This window comes from Lemur catta, chromosome 2, assembly GCF_020740605.2.
Source record: "Lemur catta isolate mLemCat1 chromosome 2, mLemCat1.pri, whole genome shotgun sequence".
NCBI lineage: Eukaryota > Metazoa > Chordata > Mammalia > Primates > Lemuridae > Lemur > Lemur catta.
The window spans coordinates 59,996,309-60,011,969 of record NC_059129.1 but is presented as its reverse complement, the minus strand read 5'-3'; the positions used below and the strand labels follow the sequence as shown (position 1 = coordinate 60,011,969).

The 15,661-nt window shown below is 44.6% G+C and overlaps 1 protein-coding gene across 4 annotated transcripts; it reads right to left on the bottom strand.

The window, feature by feature from the left end:
- Positions 1 to 4,213: 4,213 nt before the first annotated feature.
- On the bottom strand, positions 4,214 to 15,461 carry LOC123632947 (glutathione S-transferase A3-like). 4 transcript variants are annotated; one of them, XM_045543740.1, is made up of 8 exons: positions 15,364 to 15,461; positions 14,233 to 14,391; positions 12,020 to 12,125; positions 10,547 to 10,598; positions 9,550 to 9,682; positions 7,491 to 7,632; positions 6,247 to 6,378; positions 4,214 to 4,490 (listed from the first exon to the last, which is right to left on the bottom strand). In XM_045543740.1, the coding sequence occupies exons 1-8, from the start codon at positions 15,444 to 15,446 to the stop codon at positions 4,368 to 4,370; spliced, it is 930 nt and encodes a 309-aa protein (XP_045399696.1). In that variant the 5' UTR covers positions 15,447 to 15,461; the 3' UTR covers positions 4,214 to 4,367. The 4 variants fall into 4 exon arrangements, with proteins under 4 accessions (XP_045399696.1, XP_045399697.1, XP_045399699.1 ...); XM_045543741.1 differs by lacking the exon at positions 6,247 to 6,378; XM_045543743.1 differs by lacking the exons at positions 10,547 to 10,598; positions 12,020 to 12,125; positions 15,364 to 15,461 and having other exon boundaries at positions 14,233 to 14,294.
- Between the last annotated feature and the right edge of the window lie 200 nt (positions 15,462 to 15,661).

Here is a 15,661-nt window from a genome sequence, read left to right as displayed (position 1 = left end):
AATCTCTTGACTTGAACATTCTAGCTAGTTGTTTACATGAATTGTAAAAACTAGTTATACGAGTACATTCCAGTGATTGTCTAGTTTTTTCATCAAGATATGGAGTTTTAGTGCTTTGGGAAGTCATGTGGCCCAGTGATCCTCACGCAGGGGTTACTTTGCTCCCTCACCCCAGAGGACATTTAGTAATGTCTGCAGACACTTCGGGTTGTTACATCTGGGGGTGGGGGGGGGATGTTATAGCATCAGGTAAGTAGAAGCCAGGATGCCTCAAAACATCCTCGAATGGACAGGACAGCCCCACACACAAAGATTTACCCCAATCAAAAAGGCAGCAGTGCTGATGGTGAGAAACATGATCTAGGTTTGCATGGATTGGTTGAAGCCCACAGAGAGAGAATGTAACTTGCCATTTGGTGAATTAGTGGCAAAGACTAAATTAGAATTTAGTTTTCCTGACATTCAGACCAATGTATTCCTATTACAATAAACCTTAATTTTGCTGCAGTTACTTATGTACATGTTGTGTCTCCACTAAACTGTGAGGTCCCGGAAAGCAGAGAGGTCTCATAGTATTTTTCAGCACAGAGTATTACACATAGTAACATTACAGTATCACTGATGCTTGATAGAGCAAATAGCACTGCTAAATAGTTTAGTGCTCACAGAGATTTCTACAATTTCCTCCTTTGAGTTTGCTTGATGAGAATGAATACTATAGAAAAATTAAACAAAAGAACCATGATAATGGATAAACCAATCTTCATTACCAGACACAATTTTCTGCAATTTAAACAAAATTAATAAAGAAGTGGGACTGCCCCACTGAGTATACACAGATTAAGGAACAGAAATTTGGAAAGAGCAGGGGATCTAGGCAAATGTTTAAACAAAGGGCAAGGATTAACTTTGCCCTACTTGTTGAACTGGGAATATGGTAACAAGAAAGGCATTAGTGTTCTTAATTTTGTTCAAGTCATAAATCCAGGTCATCTTGCTTTATAAAACTAAAAGTCCTGCTGATTCAGGTTCACCGGCAAGTTACAGACAGTTGCTCACAAAAACATTTTCCCACTTCACTGCGTACTAACCTTAGAGAAATATTGAAAAGCCAACGTCATCAACACTTGGCAACAAATCATAAAGTACGTCTTACAAAGGAAAGAGCTAATGCATATGATATCTACCATCAGGTTGTAAATTAGAATTGTGTCTTGGCCGGGCACAGTGGCTCACACCTGTAATCCTAGCACTCTGGGAGGCCGAGGCGGGAAGATCGCTTGAGGTCAGGAGTTCGAGACCAGCCTGAGCAAGAGTGAGACCCCGTGTCTGCTAAAAAATAGAAAGAAATTATATGGACAACTAAAAATATATATAGAAAAAATTAGCTGAGCATGGTGGCGCATGCCTGTAGTCCCAGCTACTTAGGATGCTGAGGCAATATGATTGCTTAAGCCCAGGAGTCTGAGATTGCTGTGAGCGAGACTAATGCCACAGCACTCTAGCCCAGGCAACAGAGCAAGACTGTGTCTCAAAAAAAAAAAAAAAAAAAAAAGAATTGTGTTTGGTAGGCACTCATGGCTCCTTTCTCCCCAGAAGATGAAGATTTGAGAAGCAGCTGGAGGCATGAAACTATCCAGATGTGTGTCCCTTTCACTGGTCATTTGGGAATCCCAAGTCAGTGATTTTGCCAAATTTAAATTCATAATTGCAAGCTGACTGCTTCTATAGAAAAAGCAATTTCAGCAAGAACCACATTTCCTCAGGCACTGGACACATATTCCAACTATCTAAAATGATACCATCTCTTTGTTCCCCTCACCCTCATATCATTAAATTCTCATGCCCTGATTTTCTAAATTCTTCATTCTTACGTTTCTATAAGGATTGTAAGGGTTGTCAGAATCAAAATCGAGTCACTAATGTTAAGAAAACCCTGACAAACAGAGTCGGGAAAGGCCATGAGAACAAGGTCCTCATCTTTGCATGTCTGACAACAAAACAAACTATAAAAACCACAAGGTTGCACAAAAGCCTTTGCAACTGTATCCAAAGATAGGTCTGCAAGGACATGTGCCCAGCAACTACCTGTCCAAACATGCACTGACATCACTCTTGACATTGATCTTTGTAGCAAAGGATAAGTATTTCAACACAATTATGTAATCCTCCTCATTATTTCCCTTTGAAAATCTCTGTCTTCCTTTACTTCCCTAAATGCACACCTAGTTTACTATTGCAGACATGGTCTCAACACAATACTTCACTGCCAAATAAATATCTTTTCTTTTAGAGAGAATTATTCTGTTTGTTAGTTAACACAATGTATCCAAAAGAAGCTGAATAAAAACTCTGGAACTGTCACACAAGCACACAAAGAAGGAATTGATGTAAGTGTAAAACAGACTTTTTCTTGTTCTAAGGACACATGTTAAAGTATTTTTCTGGTGACCGAGGCTGGAGGAGGTGAGGCACTGTGGGAAGATTTTTAACATCGTACTTCCCTTGCTGTCATCACCATGGCTCAACAACTGAGTGATGTCCCCATGTGTCTGTAAGTTATTTACATCAGTAAAACCCCTTCCACTGAAAGACGTAGGGTCAAGTATGTAGTAATCTGCGACAGGAGCCACGAGAAACTAAGACAAACTCTCACCTATTCCCTCCACTACCAAGGGATTATTTTGAAGCAAATTCCAGATACCAGAGCACCTTGTGTATAAATAATAATATTTACCTCTGGAAAGTAAGGATTTCTTTTGTAAACATAATCACACTATTTTCTCTTATCACATTGAAATTTTATAATTCCTTAATTTCATCAAATATTCAGCATTCTAATCCACCTAACAGTCCCATGCAGATGTCTTTGCAGTAGGTTTATTTTGCTCAGCATCCCAGCAAGGCCCGTACATAGCATTTGAGTGATGTGAATAAATGTGCTTTGTAGAAATGGAGTCACACCAGGTGTGTGGGGGTTTGTGAGCTCTCCAAGCCCCGACTTGGGTCCTAGGTCCTGGAGGTGTACATGGAGCTGTGCAGGTGTCACATCCCTTGGCGATGCAGCCCTGGGGACCCAGCAGGCCCTGCCCCACCCCGCGAGCTCACAGGACAGGAGCAGACACAGTGGCCCCTGGGTGTTGACAGAGCCTTCCGGGGCTCTGCGGAGGGCAGAGGAGAGGCCACGAGGTGGGCAGGGAAGTGTGGCCAGGTGGGAAGGAGCTTGCCAGGCAGGGCTGGCAAATGTGCCCGGGCAGGAAGGCAAGAGGCCCCGCCATGCTCTGGGGGTGATGGCTGGAGATTAGGGGGTGAGGAGGCGGGTAGAACCCCTTCTGCTTGCAGTGGGGACTCACTGAAGAATTTCAGAAAGGCAGTGGCCCTCAGATTTGTATTTTAGAAAAACCACTCTGGTTGTCAGTGGAGACGAGGCCACAGGGAAGTGAAGGTGCAGTCAGGGAGCCCCGTGAGTCTGTCTGCTCCTCACCCCTCTCACTGCGGGGAGCTCCCTCTGAGAGCAGGAGGGCTCAGTGTGCCACAGCCCAGACCTCCCGGGGAGACCAGCATTGTGGGCCCAGGGTGGGGCTGAAGCTAGAAATGGCTCCAGCCCAAGCACTCTGGCACGGTGGCAAGCAGGGAAAATATGATTTTACTGTATTTATTTATATGTAACTCACATGTATAATCTGTATCTGGGAAGCCCAGGCCTGAGTGGCACTGAGGGAACTGAGAGTAAAGCTCATGTCCGGGGCCCCACACAGGGTTGGAGAGCACAGTGAGGATGTCCTTGTGCACCTGCAGGTAAGGGACAGCAGGGTCACCTGAGAGCAGAGGGTGGGTCTGTTGTGTTCCCCTCCTGGAACATTGAAGAGTCCACAGCCATAACAGCTGTTTGAAAATGCATAAGAAAGAACCTTTTATTATCAGAAATAAAATGACTGTCCAAAGTAAGAAGAAAACTTTGTTATGCTGATCCCCAGAATGGTAACTCTTTTCCAGTGCACACCTCAGAATGTCAGATGTAAATTTCTGCACTTGATTTTTTGATAGTCTATATGACAAATGTTACAGCACAATTTCTGGAAAACTCAAACAAACCGCATAATCTACACTTTCCTTTTGTACTAAATTTTTAATTCCAAGAAAGAGGCAGGTCAGGAACACATTGGAAATATGATTTCATATCAGATCCTAATGAAAAAGAATGAATTTTAACTAAGTTTGCACACAGGAGTTATTTTTATTCAATTAGCACATAATTTGAAAAAGTTTATTAGCTTTACAATAGCCACCCTCAGCATGAGGCAAGCACTTTGTTGTTGCAAAGAGATTATTGGTCTTGCATGGACTTCTCGTCGGTGACTGCTTTTTTAAAACCTGAAAGCCTTCCTTGCTTCTGCTATAGCCTCTGCAGTTAGAAGAGGCTTCCTCTGGCTGCCAGGCTGCAGAAACTTCTTCACCGTGGGGAGGTCGCTGATTCTGGTTTTCAGAGCCTGCAATGCACAAATCACAGCCTCAGAGTGCAGCCCAGAGACCAAACCAATAATTAGACAACCCAGGAAATGTGAGCCCTGCCACTCTACACACAGGCCACGTCCCCTCCTTCAGCACCAGTGTGGCAGCTGGGAACAGACACCAGAGAAATGAAGATACGAGGAGAAAATATAGCTCAGTTGTATTTTCCCAAGGATATGTCTAAGACTTTACTCTGTCCACAGTCCTCCCGACCTTCTTCCTTCCACATGAATCCTGTAGATTCGTGGCTCTCGTGCAATCCAAGAAAAAATAATGTGTTTGTCACTGTCAACACAGTGAAGTGTCTAAGCAGGAAAAATGAAGATATCGGAAAACTGAGCTGGGAATGAAGATAGAAAATAGTAAAGGCAAATCTTGGGGCCAGTGAAACCAGTTTTCCCACTGAGAGGTGGGGCCGGGGCGGGGGCGGGAGTGTGTAGGGGAGGCCTGGGCAGAGAGGAGCACAAGGTCTGACAGCAGGGGCCGGAGTCCAGGGAGGGAAACCAGATGGAAAGAGACCTGCCCAGACAGACTCAGTGTGGGAAGACAGGGGGTCCCCTGGGATGAAGGGACTCCCAGAGAAATCAGGCACAGAGACTGCAATTTGCAATGCGGTGGAGGACAGGGAGAGAGATGCTGAGCTCTGGGTTCTTTCCATGATCACATTGACTACCACAGTAGGAAAAAAAATTTTTTTCCTTGGGGCCACTATGTTTTATTACAAAAACAGAATAAAAACTTCAAAAACAAAACGATCCTTTCTAATGTAATGAAAAATTTTTTATTGTTTATTGTTTTCTGTGGGTGAGTTATATGCAACTTGAAAAATAGTTCATGCAGCTCCCAAGGTGAAGAGATGTGAGAGTTACATACGCTTCACGAGGCCCCGGGCTCAAAACTAGCATGAGTTAAATACAGCTCACATGGCAGCTAATGTGTTATAAAAGGTAAAATAGTGTAACAGTGGAAGGAAGGCTTAGTACAACTAGCTCCCTTTTGCTTCTGAGTGGCAGCAGTAATGTCCTTTAGGTGAACGCTTCTGCTTAGCTCTGCATGTAGACCAGCATAGTACAGGAAGAATTTAGTTTTCACTTCAATTCTAGAAGAAAGATGATAACCATCCCTTTCCTAAAACTAACTCCTGGGAGATAAAAAAAATACACACAAGTACCAATAATACGTTAAAGATTTATAGGAACATCATGACCTGACCTACACCCTGCAAAGTTGAATGACCAGGAACAAAGAAGTTTTACAACCCCCTCAGATCCTTCCCGACACCGAGATGTCTGCGTCCCTTGGTTACCTATGCAACCCACTTCCTATTCCGCCTTCGCTTAACATAAAAATGTGGCCAAAATTAAGACTAATTGAAGATGGTTCTTTGGGACATGAGTCTACCATCTTCTCTGTTTGCTGGCTGTCCACATAAAAGTCACCTTCCCTGCCCCAGCGCCTTGTCTCTCAAATTACTGGCTGCCCTGCAACGAGTGGTGCGAGCTCGAACTTGCTTACACTGGAGTAGCATCTGCCTCAAATATCCTTCCCATAACAACAATGTTTTCATGCCTCAGAACCAGGGCCTGGAAGCTCATTTGGGAGACCTGGGGGCAGTGCCAGCCTGGAGGAGGCTGGGGTCTGAATGTCACCAGTCCAAGGGACGAAATACTACATTCCGTCATGGGAGATATGGGGCTGCCTCTCTGGGGGCTGTGAAATAGTGAAGTTGATCACCTTCAGCAAAGGGAAGTTGGCGGTAAGGCTGGGGTCCAGCTCTTCCAGGTGGTAGATAAGTTCAACCAGCTGAATGTCAGCCCGGCTCAGCCTGTTGCCAACAAGGTAGTCTTGTCCGTGGCTGTTTAACACCTGGGGAGTTCGAGGTATCAGATCAGGCACACACACACAGTCAGGCTGGGCACCTGCTTGTCCCTGAGCCTCTCCAGCCTCACTCTCCCACCTCTGCATCCTCACTGGCAGGTGTGAGACCCAGATCTTTCTCTACGGTCCCTGATTCATGAGCAAGAGTGAGAAGCGGGCTCTGCTCCCCTCTCCCGTCCTCGGGGGAAGCCCAGGCTCCCGTTTCCTCTGCTCATTCCCACAGCCCTGCAGAGTTCACACCTCCCACCCTCACTGGCATCCTCGACATGTGCCCGGGTCTCAGCAGCTGATACGGCATGTTTCTGTCTGCCCCACGCCCTAAAGCTCGCAGCCCTGACGTTCCAGGACTAGCTCTGCTCTCTGCTCTCTCTCTGTGCAGTCTCCCGTGACAGCCCTCTCCACCCAGGACGACACTTCTCCTCCTTCTTCTCTCCTCATTTCCTGGTCTGCATGCTGGGATCTGAAGTAAACCTGGGTGACCTTGAATTCATCATCTTCCATCATCAGATCGGACTCCTAACTTACACCGGGCTATAATCTGCAACGTGAACTATCTAGGGCTGAACTGCACTGATGTCTGCAACTTACTTTGATATGTGTTAAAAAAAAAATCTGTGTATCCATGTCAGCGCCATCATCCCTGTTTAGATACTTCTCTTCCATCTCTGAAACACTACAATCTTCTCCTGAGGGACAGCTGGTCTCATATCTTCTGACACATGGTGCAGAACAGTTTCTGATGTATTGCTTTCACCATGCTCGTCTTGAACCAAAGCCCAGTGTGTTCTGTAGGCTATAGCCCAGTCTCTAGTGTGGCTCAGAGCCTTGTACAGCCCACGTTTTATTTATGACTATGAAATTCTATGGAATAGAGAATTCTAGATTTGGGTTTAGTAAATTGAAATGTGCTGGAAAATTATAATTTGGTGTAAGTGGTACAATTCTTCACAGTCTATTTCATAAAATGCCTTGGGGAGTCACAGAGCTGCAGTGGGGTTCAGGAAGTCTCATTGCAAGGGCAGGTCACTGCCTCACGAACGCCCGGGCACTATTTTTCTATTGCCTTCTAAACTCGGTGTCATGAAATGCTGAACACTTACTTTTTCAAAGGCAGGGAAATAGCGATTGGTTGTTTTCTCTCTGATCAAGGCAAGCTTGGCATCTTTTTCCTCAGGTGAGTGCATGGGGAAAACAACGACCATGTCATTCAAATCTGCCATACCTTCTACATACATGTCAATCCTGAAAGACAAAACACCCTCACCGTCAACCATCTCCTGCCTTAGATTTTATGGTTTAAAAATGTATGAGACTAGAGCATCAAGTAGTAATTCACCTCCAGTGGGTACCTTTTCTATGTCAGTCAATTTCATAAGAATTTTACATATATGAACATTCATTACATAAAACACCCTATTGGGGTAGATGTGTTTCTAACATTTTTGTTATACACACGATTAAATACAGGTTCAAGGAGCATCAGTGACCTGTCCCAAGTCATAGTCATGAGAAAAATTGATGGATTCCCTGCAAGTAACCACTGATACTACACTAAATTTGACTTCTCTATTGTTGTCTGTTCTGTGATAAACTTAATGTGACTCAGGTGGCCAAAGACCTGCTGCCTCAGTGACCTCAACAGAATCCCTGGCACACCCATCTCGGTCATGTTCCTCTTCCTCTCTCACCATCCTGCTCCTCCCAGGCACACGTCTCTGCCCAATGTTAGCAGTTCTTTCAACCGTCCCCCATAAACACGCTTCCACAGCCCTCTCCAAGGGCTGCTGCCCTACTCCAGCCGTGTCTGCATTTCTCCCGACCCGACGTGGACACCCCTTCCCTGGTGCGATTCTTACACAGTTACCACCAGTGTGGACAGTAGGAGACCTTCTTTTCTTTTCTGTCAAACTGGGTTTTCCATAACACTTTTCAAAATAACACCTTTATGGACACATATTCACATACTATAATTGTCACTCATTTAAAGTATACTATTCAGTGGATTTTGATACATTCATAGAATTCCGCAAATCTCACAACATTCTAATTCCAGAACATTTTTATCACCCTGAAAAGAAAATCTGTACCCATTGGCAGTATTCTTCATTTCTCCCTACCCCCACCCCTCTAGTCCCACTATTCTACTTCCTGCCTCCACAGATTCCAATATTCTGGACATCTCATACAAAAGAAATATTACAGCATTTGTAGGCCTCTGTGTCTGGTTTCCTTTATGCAACATGCTGTCTTTAAGGTCAACCATGCTGAGCCTACATCAGAACCTCACTCCTTTTCACGACCAAATAATGTCCCCCTGCGTGCCTTTGGCACATTTTGTTCCTCCATTCATCTGCTGATGGATATTGGGCTGTTTTCACTTTTTAGCTTTATGAATATTGCTGTTATTTGCATTGTAATTTTGTGTACAAGATTTAGTGTGGATGTATTTTCAATTCTTTGGGTGATATACCTAGTAGAGAAATTGCTGATTCATTGTTAACTCTGTTAGTCTTTTTGAGGAACTGCCAGAAGTTCCAGCAAGATTATGTTTTGACTTAAGAAATCCCATCACAATAGGGAGGAGACCCCAGAGCATTGGTGGTATTAAATGCATCTGGTTGCTTCAGACTTGTATCAAAATGTTAAGGTAACCCCTGCATATTGGGCACGAGGCTCTACTAACCCTTGTCAAGTGGAAGAGTCCCTATAACTGGTTGATAACCTAGGTACCGGTCATCACTGTTGTAATTACTGAAACTTGAGATTCAGCTCCTTTGGGCCCTTCCTCCCCAGGCTGTCATCTACACACACTCAAGCAATCCATCGTTGTCCCTGCCTGCTGGCTGGAACTCAGCTCCTAAAGGCCTGGGCACCTGGACCCAGGATTCCACCACCCTCCTGAGTTCAAAGTTCATGAGTGTTTGGAAGCCTCTGTCCCGGCGCTGTACCCGTGGGCTGCATCCTCGTGTAGGATCACACTCACCTGGACCCTCCCACGTTCCTCTTCCCTCACGCCCACAGGACTCTGCCACCCTGGACCTCAGTGCCCAAGGCCCAGCCTGCTGCTGTCCTGACCCCCTGCACGGTCCTGCTCACTCGAGGCAGGACCTCAAGCGCTCCTGGGTCATCTGCTGGTGCAAGGACAGAAAATGTACCTACAGGGCTCTCTCCTTTAAGTCCTTCCCGTAGAGGTTGTGCTTGCTGGCGAAGTAGTTGAGGATGGCTCTCGTCTGCACCAGCTCCATCCCATCAATCTCCACCATTGGCACTTGCTGGAACATCAGACGTCCGCCTTCAGGAAGAAGGAAAGAAAAAGGAGAGGGAGGTGACTATGGGCCCTGCTCTTTTCAGGATGAAAAAATAATTGGTGAAATGAATGAAGACAAAATGTAAAACAAAAAAATATTGTCTAGGAGCCAAACAACTGAAAGAGCATCCCGTTACTAGCTTCCTGTAGTCCTTCTTTCTTTTATCAATTTTTCTTTTCTGTTTTATGTTTTTTATTTCCAATCCAGGTAAATGGTAAGTCCCTCATATTTTTTGTGTTGATATATCTTCATGGACATTTTAGGAAGAAGTTGGGAGAAGTGAAAACAGGGTGGCCAAGTGCATGTCATTTAAAATGGGAAGTTCCCAACATAAGTCTCCTGGTGTTCATGACATTTAAGGTAGTTTCTGAGAGAAGTTTCTATGTACAAGTCCCATTCTGTGCTCTTCAAAGCCTATAATATTGCCAGGATATCACCTTGTTAATCTGGGAACACTAAAGAACTCAGTTCAAGATGGACCCACATCTACTGCTATTGTCCAATGTGCAGCCTTGTGTGTCCTTGTATGGGGAGGGCTGTGTGGGACTCTGAGCTGTCACAGCTCGATCACGGTGCAGAAAGCACAAGAAACCAAGGGGAGGGCATTCTCAGGGAGCTGGGGATGGTTCCTTTACCAAATACTCAGTGAGGTCCGGCCCTTTTCAGCCCTGAGAGTTGCCAGACCTGCTCAAGGAGATTCTCTCTTTCCATTTTAACCACTTTTCTTCCTCTCCACCACCCCAAATCACAACCCACCCCTACACACACAGGCATGGCCTGGTGTTAAAACCTTCCTGTGTACCTTCTATTAGTTATGCTTACAGAGGCATTTAGATACTTGTTCTTACCACTTTTTAACTTATCCAAATCTTCTTGACATGTTATAAGTATCTCTTCAAACTGGAAGCAAAACAGTAAATGGGTTCTCATTAGTTCATCCGACAGCGCTATAGACTGATGGATTCCCTGCAAGTAACCACTGATACTACACTAAATTTGACTTCTCTGTTGTTGTCTGTTCTGTGATAAACTTAGTGTGACTCAGGTGGCCAAAGACCTGCTGCCTCAGTGAATGGTCCCTGTCAGAACATAACCTGGGGAAAGTAAGATTTCTGAGATTTGCAGGGACACACACTAGTCTGGCCATGAGCATGTGGAAATGCGGGTTAGACCCATGGAGAAAGGGGCACGGGGGGAGCACAGAGCTGCTCACTCTTCACAGCAGCTCCCCTCACCTCCACCCGGACCCCACAGTGTTCATGGTACGGTCATGATTCGGGACGGGAAGTCGCTGGAGGGAAGGGACTGGGAAGTTCTTCTAGTTATGGTGCTGCAATATCTCAGAAAATCCTGTGTCTCCGGGATAGATCAGAACAGAACCTGTGTGTCCCTGGCCTGGGGTGTGCTGTGGACAAAGATTCTGCCACCAAGCGGTGTTTGCTGTCATTTAAATCATTCTTTACCATTATATAGTTTAAAAGAGGTTCTTATTCATCAAAAGGTCACGAAATTGGGGGTTTCTAATGTGCTCACTGCAACAGAGATTGTTGTGGATCTGTGATCACACAGGATCATGATGTATGTACAGATATATGACAGAGGTATACAAGTGAGGAGGTGTGTGTGTACCAGCAATTAACAAAGCATCCCGTTCAAGACAAACAGAGGGATGGTGGGTGGTCACTGCAGGAGTTGGGAGGGGGTTGGCCAGTGTGATGTTACTCGAGAGCCTGAGGGACTGGATCGTAACCATGATCCTCTGGGCACCGGGAACCCAGAGCGCTGAGCAAGGGCCTCCAGCCAGCCCTGCCCCCCAGTCCCCTCAGTCAAGCTGGGATGGAGAGGAGGGAGCCAGGGTGCTCTAAGCCTTGCCCCCTGCACCTGCTGTGCTGCACTCACCCTGCCCAGGGCTCTGACATATCCCCAAACTTATACACGTTTACACTAAAAAATAAACAATTCTTTAATATCATCTAATATTTAATCAATATTCAGGTTTCTAATTGTGATTTAAAGTGTCATAAGTTACATTTTTGCTTTGCTTAAATCCAAATCCAAATAACTCCACACATCATGGTTAATTAATGTTTCTTTTGGTTCTTTTGAAAATATCTTTTGATTGTTTATGTGCTCTTTGGTGGACAGAGGGACAGATCTTTTTTCCTTTTCATTTGGTCAAATTAGTCCGTTTTTTTCTTAGTAACTGGGGATATTTTCACTGAAGGTAAAACTATTCACAGATCATCTTGCATGGAAGTCTCCTGGCTTAGAAAAGGATTTTGACACAGTTCATTTTAGATATGTCCTAAGTCCCAACCTACCTCTACTCCAGCTGTAGCCAAGAGCCACCGCAGGGACTCCACTCTGCCCCGTGCATTGAAGTAGTGAAGCTTGGGCTTCCCCGCCATAATAGCAGTCTCTTGCTTTCTATAAGCATAAATAAATAAATGAATGAAGGTGTCCACAGAAGCAAAATGTACGTTAGGATGTATGGTTGAATAGCACCAACAATATGGAAGGAGTATCTGCCTTTCTCAGATGGCGGGGTTGGAGGAGTCCAAGGAAGATTTTCCAAAGCCCAAATTGTCACCCATTAGTACCCAACATGGTGAAAATGCTCCAGACCAGTCTCATGTTGCCATTTGTCCTTAGTTTGAGAACCTAAATAGGGCAGCCTGGATCCCACACAAGTGAAGGTCCTGGAAGCCTGGGAGGGGACCTTGAAACCAGAGGACATCCCTGACAGGGAGGAGCAGGAGGGAGCAGAGTCACTCTTCAGCTCTGGCTGTTACGCTGCACTCGCTCACAAGCAGAACTGGGGCTTAGTCTTGTCCTGACTGTTGCCAAAACCTAAGTTTTCTCTACAAAGAAAAGTGTTCATTTCTTTTCTATTGGATGTCTATATTTTTCCACTTCTGGGAGAGTTTTGTTTTACAGTCTAGAAAAAATGGTATTTGCTGCATTAATTTTATATTATAAGGAAAGAAAGTAACATTGGTTTAATGTCTGACATAATATGCAATTTCTCATTTTTATCCACATTTATTTTTCATAATAGTTACTTGATATATAGCCTGTTATTATTCTAAGTTTACAGTTCAGGTTATTAATATCTGTAGAGATTACATTACGTGGTAAACCTAGCACAGTTTTTATCTGACACCAAACTCTTGGAGCTTCTCTATACCAGCATGTAGAACCTTGGTCTTCTGACATTCACAGTAGCTTCTGTTATATCTTATCATGGAATTTTCACAGCCCGTAGAAGGTAGCACCTCCTCACCCCCCACACCCACCCAGCTCTCAGGAAGCAGAGAAGTTGTCGTCGTAGTCTTTACGCATGGGACATGGGGACATTGCTCAAAGTTCAGTCCACTCTTCATAGGCCATGACACAGCTAGATAACTCAGGAGCATGGCTTTTCTTTTTCTTCTTTTAGCTCTTCCCTCATACGGCTCACCACTTTAGAATACACTAGTATAGAGTACTTAAATGACAGGCTAGAATCATAGAAATAAAATGATCAATCCTGATTATTTAATACACCACTCTGCTTTTTAAACAGAATTACCAAAGCAATAGCACTCTCCTATACAGTAGAAACATAATGACTATGCAAAATAAATAAGTAAATAAAGAGTGTTTTGCCAGGGTAGCCCAGGGGAATGTTTAATTTGGCAAATAGAAGGAATTTGCAAATGCTCTGTTGGACTGAAAACATGACAGCTCAACAGAAGGACATTATTATGTTTGTCTAAGATGCAAGTCCACATCCACTTATACTACCCTGAAAGTCCTCAACATTTAGGTTCACTTGCAATGTTGAGACTAAACCCTGCTCAGCCTTTGGTCCCAGAAACGCTGAACAAGGAAGAAGAGGAGAAGGAATAGGAGAAGGATTGAAAAAGAAGAAGGAGACGAAGGGGAAATACACATTACTTGGTGTCCAATCGCAAAGTAACTTGTGAACAATAAGCTAATGCATGTGAAGTCGATTCTGGACGTGTAAATTTAGATCCTAATCAGCAGGGATTGATGATTGGTTTCCCACCTGGAGGAGTGGGTTTAGAAGCAGGAGAAGCATGCAACCACCTGGGTATATTTCCTTTACATTACTCAAGTGGGACCCCAAAGGGGTAACCCTACCAAATGTAAATCCAGTATAATTGTGTGTTGACTCCTGTATGAATCATACTGATATCTCCTATTTAACTGTGTAACAGATTGTGTGTAAGCTGTGACAAGCCTCCTGGCACTGGTGTGGCAGCATTTTCAGATTGCCCGTACTGTTGTCATTCTCACTTTTCTCACACCATCAAAGTCACTGCCCTGGTTTTCTAAATTCCTGAATCTTATTTTTATTTAACGCCATGTCCTTCACAAACTACTAAATGATGCTTGACTTGTCTCCTGAGCACACTAAGAAGGCACAATAAGAACATAAAGTACCCACACAAAGTAACACACTGAAACACGCTCTCCTAGTGAAGCAGACACCAGAACATTTAGGAAGGTTCTTAAGGTCGGCACTAACCTAATGAAGTCCTGGCTGCGTCTCTGCTCAGCTCCTCCAGGCCAGCTCCTGAGCCCTGTGCCAGCTGCTTTAATGCTGGGACTCTCCTTCCCCGCTGAACTGGGCGGGCCCAATAGGGAACAGCCACCCCCACAGGGTTGAAGGCTCCAGAGTTCAGTGCTGGATTAGAAAGCATGACAGTCAACAGTGTTTCATTTCAAGGTTATCCAAAAATGCACAATAAGGGATTTCAAAACTGTTTCCTGCCTAAGAAGGTCCCAGGGCACCAGGCTTCTTTGAACACTGTTTAAGGAGGATCTCATTAAATAGGCTGCAGGTTTAGGGCAGAGGAGAAAACTTGTGGGGGGAGGAGGATAGTGCCATAACAGGGTGTTGTCAGGGAAGGGGACTTGAGAGAGAGAATGGGGAGACTGAACCTATGTTTATAAAAAGCACTCAATGATGAATGCTGTTGCAAAATTCTGTAGGCTGGAAGAATCTAGCAGAGTTGTCCTAGCCCTGGGTGGGAAAAGCTCAGCTGCATTTCCTGGGGTCACTGGTGGATCCTTCTCTATGGGAACATGTTGGCCTTTCTCTCTAGCCCAAGGCCCTTGATGCACCGTTTCTTCTGCCCGGAACACGCTCTTCTCCCCTCCTCGCAGGCATCCCGTCCTTCCTCTGTCCTTTCACTCTTCCCACATTCTGTGTTCAACGTCTGCGTTTCCCCTGCTCAGCGTGAGCTCCTGAGGGCAGGGCTGCCCAGTCCCTGTGACTGACCACAGTGCCCAGCATATGGCAGGGGCTCAGTGTGTATCTGTGATTTCTCTATTTCTAATGGAAATTGTCTAACATACAAATGTAGAAGGAACAGTGTAATGAGCTTGACATACCCATTGCCTTGCTTCAACTACTGTCAGCCATATTTGAAGCAAATCCCAGACTTATTTTATTTCATCAATAAATAATGTGTATCATTGAAACCTTTTTCCGTAATTATTTACATTACAGAAAAATTGCAAAACTAGTATGGTGTACCCAAATATCCTTCACCCAGTGTCCCCTAATGTTAACAGCTTACATGACCATAGTACAAGGATCAAAACCAGGAATTTAACATTGATGTGATACTTTTAACTACACTTCAGACCTTACCTGGATTTCACCAGCTTTTCAACCAATGTCCTTTTCACTGTCCGAGATCCCATCCAGGACCCCAAGCTGTATTCAGTTGTCATGTCTCCTTAGTCACCTTCAATTGTTACCAAAAGTTCGGTACTTGTCCCTGAGGCCAAATCAATGAGAACAAAGCAGAAGGGAAATGATTTGAGGAAAAGGAAAGAGAAGCTTATTAATTTGTCAGCAAATGAGGAGGGCAGCAGACTAGCATCTGAAAAGACCACCATGCTGCCTTTAAGCAGAAATACAGGGCTTTTTAAAGAGGATGTTTCAG

Excerpts from the sequence above, each read along its gene's own strand:
- LOC123632947 (XM_045543740.1), bottom strand. The coding sequence starts at position 15,446 with ATGACAACTGAATACAGCTTGGGGTCCTGGATGGGATCTCGGACAGTG. Across the intron at positions 12,126-14,232 it reads CGCAGCCAGGACTTCATTAG|AAAGCAAGAGACTGCTATTA; the intron begins GTTAGTGCCGAC and ends TTATGCTTATAG. Across the intron at positions 9,683-10,546 it reads TTTGGATAAGTTAAAAAGTG|GCGGACGTCTGATGTTCCAG; the intron begins GTAAGAACAAGT and ends TTCTTCCTGAAG.